The sequence below is a fragment of the Homarus americanus genome, unplaced genomic scaffold (genome assembly GCF_018991925.1).
Source record: "Homarus americanus isolate GMGI-L3 unplaced genomic scaffold, GMGI_Hamer_2.0 scaffold19848, whole genome shotgun sequence".
Classification (NCBI taxonomy): Eukaryota; Metazoa; Arthropoda; class Malacostraca; order Decapoda; family Nephropidae; genus Homarus; species Homarus americanus.
The window spans coordinates 5,444-11,318 of NW_024749110.1; the positions used below are offsets into that span (position 1 = coordinate 5,444).

General features: G+C 49.5%; 1 protein-coding gene across 1 annotated transcript; it reads right to left on the reverse strand.

The window, feature by feature from the left end:
- Nucleotides 1–332: 332 nt before the first annotated feature.
- Nucleotides 333–1,634, reverse strand: LOC121853279 (hornerin-like). The gene has a single exon (XM_042347293.1). It carries the CDS (start codon nt 1,632–1,634, stop codon nt 333–335), a length of 1,302 nt encoding a protein of 433 aa, XP_042203227.1.
- Between the last annotated feature and the right edge of the window lie 4,241 nt (nt 1,635–5,875).

Genomic DNA, 5,875 nt, shown 5'->3' on the forward strand with positions numbered 1-5,875 from the left:
TGTCTCACCCCGTGTGTCCCTCTGTCGCCCCGTGTGTCCCTCTGTCGCCCCTGTGTGTCCCTCTGTCGCCCCGTGTGTCCCTCTGTCGCCCCCGTGTGTCCCTCTGTCGCCCCCGTGTGTCCCTCTGTCGCCCCCGTGTGTCCCTCTGTCGCCCCCGTGTGTCCTCCTGTTGCCCCCGTGTGTGTCCCTCTGTCGCCCCCGTGTGTCCCTCTGTTGCCCCCGTGTGCCCTCTGTCGCCCCGTGTGCCCCTCTGTCGCCCCCGTGTGTCCCTCTGTCGCCCCCGTGTGTCTCTCTGTCGCCCCGTGTGTCCCTCTGTTGCCCCCGCGTGTCCTCTATCGTCCCGTCTGTCCCTCTGTTGCTTTGCGTGTCCCTCTGTCGCCCGTGTGTCCCTCTGTTGCCCCTGTGTGTCCCTCTGTCGCCCCCGTGTGTCCCTCTGTTGCCCCGTCCCTCTGTCGCTCCCGTGTGTCCCTCTGTTGCCCCCGTGTGTCCCTCTGTCGCCCCTGTGTGTCCCTCTGTTGCCCCCGCGTGTCCCTCTGTCGCCCCGTGTGTCCCTCTGTTGCCCCCTGTGTGTCCCTCTGTCGCCCCCGTGTGTCCCTCTGTTTGCCCCGTGTGTCCCTCTGTCGCCCCGTGTGTCCCTCTGTTTGCCCCCCACGTGTCCCTCTGTCGCCCCCGTGTGTCCCTCTGTTGCCCCCTGTGTGTGTCCCTCTGTCGCCCCGTGTGTCCCTCTGGCCCCTGTGTATCCTCTGTCGCCCCGTGCGTCCCTCTGTCGCCCGTGTGTCTCTGTTGCCCCGTGTGTCCTCTGTCGCCCCCGTGTGTGTTCCCTCTGTGCCCTCTGTCGCCCCGTGTGTCCCTCTGTTGCCCTGTGTGTCCCTCTGTCCCCCCGTGTGTCCTCTGTTTGCCCCGTGTGTCCCTCTGTCCCTTGTGTGTCCCTCTGTTGCCCCTTTTGTCCCTCTGTCCCTGTGTGTACCTCTGTCGCCCCCGCGTGTCCTCTGTCGCCCCTGTTGTCCCTCTGTTGCCCCCGCGTGTCCTCTGTCGCCCCTGTGTCCCTCTCTTTGCCCCCGTGTGTCCCTCTGTCGCCCCCGTGTGTCCCTCTGTCGCCCCGTGTGTGTCCCTCTGTTGCCCCCGTGTGTCCTCTGTCGCCCCGTGTGTCCTCTGTTGCCCCTGCTGTGTCCTCTGTCGCCCCGTGTGTCCCTCTGTTGCCCCCGTGTGTCCCTCTGTCGCCCCGTGTGTCCCTCTGTTGCCCCCCGCGTGTCCCTCTGTCGCCCCGTGTGTCCCTCTGTTTGCCCCCCGCGTGTCCCTCTGTCGCCCCCCGTGTGTCCCTCTGTTGCCCCGCATTGTCCCTCTGTCGCCCCCGTGTGTCCCTCTGTTGCTGCGTGTCCCTCTGCCTGTGTGTCCCTCTGTTCCCCGCGTGTCCCTCTGTCGCCCCCTGTGTCCTCTGTTGCCCCCGTGTCCCTCTGTCGCCCCCGTGTGTCCCTCTGTTGCCCCCGCGTGTCCCTCTGTCGCCCCGTGTCCCTCTGTTGCCCCCCCAGTGTCCCTCTGTCGCCCCCTTGTGTCCCTCTGTTGCCCCCCTTCTGTCCCTCTGTCACCCCCATATGTCCCTCTGTCATCCCCGTGTGTTTCTCTTTCGCCTCCATGTGTCCCTCTGCCGTCCCCGTGTGTCCCTCTGTCCCCCTGTGTCCATCTACATCCCGATGTGTTCCTCTGTCACCCCCGTGTGTCCCTCCGCCGCACCTGTGTTGACCTCTTTCTTCTCAACATTGACCTGTGACATAATCCCCTGAACTTACTTTCAATATCAAGGTCTGTATCACAGTGTCGCTCAGTGATTGATACTCATTGAGAATCAGACTCAGTGAATGTTTGATTTACTGAACGTTTGACTCATTAGGTTCACTGACCAAGTACACCGTTCACTGACTTCCATCTTTAACTAATTAGTAAACTGATCAGAACTAGATGTACTCTCCACTGACTAAGTACATTATGCATTGACTACTAGCTCCTATGACTAATATGCTAATTCGACATTGTCTATAATGACAGTGCAGTGAATAGATGCTTCTTGTTGTTGATAATCATAAAACCAGGTGACCAGTTGAGTCTGATTGTTGCAGCAGTTCCTGAACCTACGTGATAACTTACTAGTTTTATTCCACCAGGGGGCTGGGGTAAGTATTCTCTGAATATATAAACAACGTGATTAGCAAGAGAGAGAGAGAGAGAGGGGGGGGGGGGGGGGGGGGGGGGGGGGGGGGGGGGGGGGGGGGGGGGGGAGAGAGAGATAACCAAGATTGTACAACAAAGATTCTTCACGCCTCTTGCTAAAGGTATGAGGTCTGATCTTATCTCTCACCCCCCCCCCTCACATCTCCTTCTGGTATTTACTTTTCTTTTCTATGTTTCCTCTGTGTCATATCTATTTTTATTTTGTCTTATCACGCTTATGCTTATATCTTCCATCATAATATCTGTGTCTCTTTTCACATGCTCTCTCTATTCTCTACATCTTATCATTTCTTCTGACGCTTGTTCCGCAGCATCTCTCATTCTCCTGTCCGACACACACTCTCTCCTACCCCTCCCCATACTATCTCAGCTCTTCCTTTTCACATCAACTCTCTCCTCCCACTATCCCCCTCCTCCCCAAACCATCTTCATCCCTGTCTCCACACTATCTATCTCCCTTTCGCCCAACCTCCCCACCTGCCCCTCGGGCGTGTACAGCACCGTGGTGGGAGAGAGGAGGGGCAATAAAGCCCAGCGAGGGGACGGAGAGAGATAAGGCCTCGTGAATCACAGGAGCGCCCGCCTTGCCTCGCCATGTTTACCTTCTCATTGTACATATGCTCGTGTCGATCAATTTAAGATCGAACCTTTGTGTTGTTGCTTTTCAATCTTAGGACTATCTCATGAAGACCCTTTTGAAGAGTTCGTCGCAGGCGGAGAGGCGGGTGGCGCGTCCCCAGCTTTTGAGCTGGCTGAAGTGTCCTCAGGAGTTGTTAGAAGCAAGTGGAGAGCCAAAGGAAGGGGCGCACCTCCTCCTTTTCCTGACGGAGGTGTACGCTCGACCCGCCAGCAAATGTCCTCAACTTCAACCTCGTTATGCCAACATGTCGGGTCCCAGGAGCGCCTCCCCTCCCTACTTAGCCAAGACTCTCTCTCCCTCCTTCAGGTTACACCTCTTCCAAGTCCTCATTGTTCCTGGACGTCAAATTTGTATCTTAGGGAGACGTTACATCCCTGGAGTTTCCATTTACTAAGTGTTCTGTTTCAACGATCTTTACAACAATCCCGGGTCATTGGGCTGAAAATTTTGCCTCACTTGTTTTAGCAGCAGCTGCGAGTGTCTGAAAGTTCACTTGCTCTCTGAGGCAATGGTCGACCTGCTGCCAGAATGGTCCTCACCTCCACCCTGGGCATTAACTACGACACAACACCTCTTTAGTGAGATGACTTGGAAACATTTGACTTCACTCTGTGACACACGCGATAACTTTACGATACCCTCATATGTTTGACCTGACTCCAGCGACTGATATTTAATTGTGATTCTTGCAAGACTACACTGTATATATATATATATATATATATATATATATATATATATATATATATATATATATATATATATATATATATATATATATATATATATATATATATATATATATATATATATATATATATATATTATTATATATATGGTGTGTGTGTGTGTGTGTGTGTGTGTGTGTGTGTTCTTTTCTTATCGTGCTGATGTTATTCTGAGTGTTTTGATGCACAGTTGAGAATGATGGATAGTTTAGAAATTAAATTACAGGATCACAAATGTTAACTAACAATAATGACAGTAATTTAGACAAATTTATCATAAAATCTTTAGAACACAATAATATACACCTGTCTTGGATTTGCTATCACACACACACACACAAACACACACACACACACACAAAAACACACACACACACACACACACACACACACACACTCATCTCTACCCAACAGCGTCAGCAAGAGAAGGTATAGAAGAAGGCCTGCAGAATCATGCTGTGCTCGACAGACTACTCCGCTACAACAACGCCTTCCACCATGGAAATGCCATCCCCAGTGACCTCCACAACCACGCACTAGCAGGGTTTGGTAGTGGACTACTGCACCATCCTCCTCATCGCCACCTACTACCACCTGCAGTCCCCGGCCCACCTCGCTCAGTCCGACACTACAACAAAATTCAGCCCATAAGAGCCCGCACTGATAGATATAAGAATAGCACCATCCCATCTATTGTTAAAATAATAAATAGCTCCTGATTTATGTACTGTACAGCCCTGTAAATGTATTGAACGTATATTATTATGTCAAAATCACATGTGAGTTTGTATATTTTCAGCCACCGGCTGCAACTCTATTAATAAACCGTTTATTATTATTATTATTATTATTATTATTATTATTATTATTATTATTATTATTATTATTATTATTATTATTATTATTATTATTATTATTATTATTATTATTATTATTATTATTATTATTATACACACAGAGTTTCAGGCCAACTTTAGTCCCAATAAGACTTCTTTAGCTTAACATCAACCATGACAACTATTACTGACAAAGTTTACTTGCGTTACAGTACTTCTCGCCAGCAGTTCACACTGAAGCACATGTTGAAACTAAAAGGGGATCCATACACCCGTTCTGGACAATACACAAGGAGGCAGCGACACCGTCACTACACACGCGACAGGAGATGAAGACTTTATCCACTTGACCAACTCACTCCATTTATTTTAATTCGAGAAAGTAAACATATTTTTAATACACATCCATTTAAAATCTGGTTACACTTTTACGATGACTATATATTTCATGGACTGGCTGTTAGGGTAAAATTACCATCAGATGTTGTTTTCCAATTGTGTGTTAATTAGTAATATTTCACAGGTAGGAACACTGTCACTGAGTACTTTCACCTGTTGGATAATAAAAGCAACAATCAAGGTGATTAAAGCTAGATTTCGTTGTCTTTTATTGTGTTTAATATGTTGAATTATTTTTTTTTAGATTTTGAGAGTGTGTGTGTGGGTGTGTGTGTGTGTGTGTGTGTGGCAGCTTCAAGACTGAAATTCAGTATGCAGACGACCTCACCCTCGTGGCTCACACTGAACGCGACCTACAGGAGATCCTGAACACCTACGCAGATGCGTATGCACATTTGGCCTAAGGTGAATGTACATAAGACTACATTCTCTTTAGTCTGCCCCTGGTTTAGACACACCTGCAACATCCATCCATCTTAACGGTACTACCCTCTCTAATGTTACCCACTTTTAGTATCTCGGCCCCACCTTTCCACCAACGCAGACATCGATGAAGAGATTCAACATCAGATCAGCTGTGCATCTCAAGCCTTTGGCAGACTCCAAACGTGTCTTCAGCTGTAGGAGCTGAAATTATCTACAGTTGCCCGTATATCAAGCAGTGGTCCTCCCTCCTGTTATACGGCAGCGAGACATGGGTCACATACGGAGGCACCTGAAGGCACTTGAAAACTTTCGCCAACGTAGTCTACGTTCCATCCTCCGAGTTCGCTGGAAGACAAGAGAACAAATGCCAGTATTCTCACTGACACCAACTGTAAGAGCGTCGAGGCTACCATTATCCATGAACAGCTACGTTGGACTGGTCATGTTACCCGCATGGACGACAGTAGATCGCCAGAGCAGCGACTTTACAGTCACCAAACAATGGTAAACTTAACGCTGGCGGGCAACTGTAAAGGCATAAGGATAGTCTTAAGACAAACCTGAAAAGTGCCAACTCGATCCCCTCACCTGAGAGACGATCACCCACACTGTAACGCTTG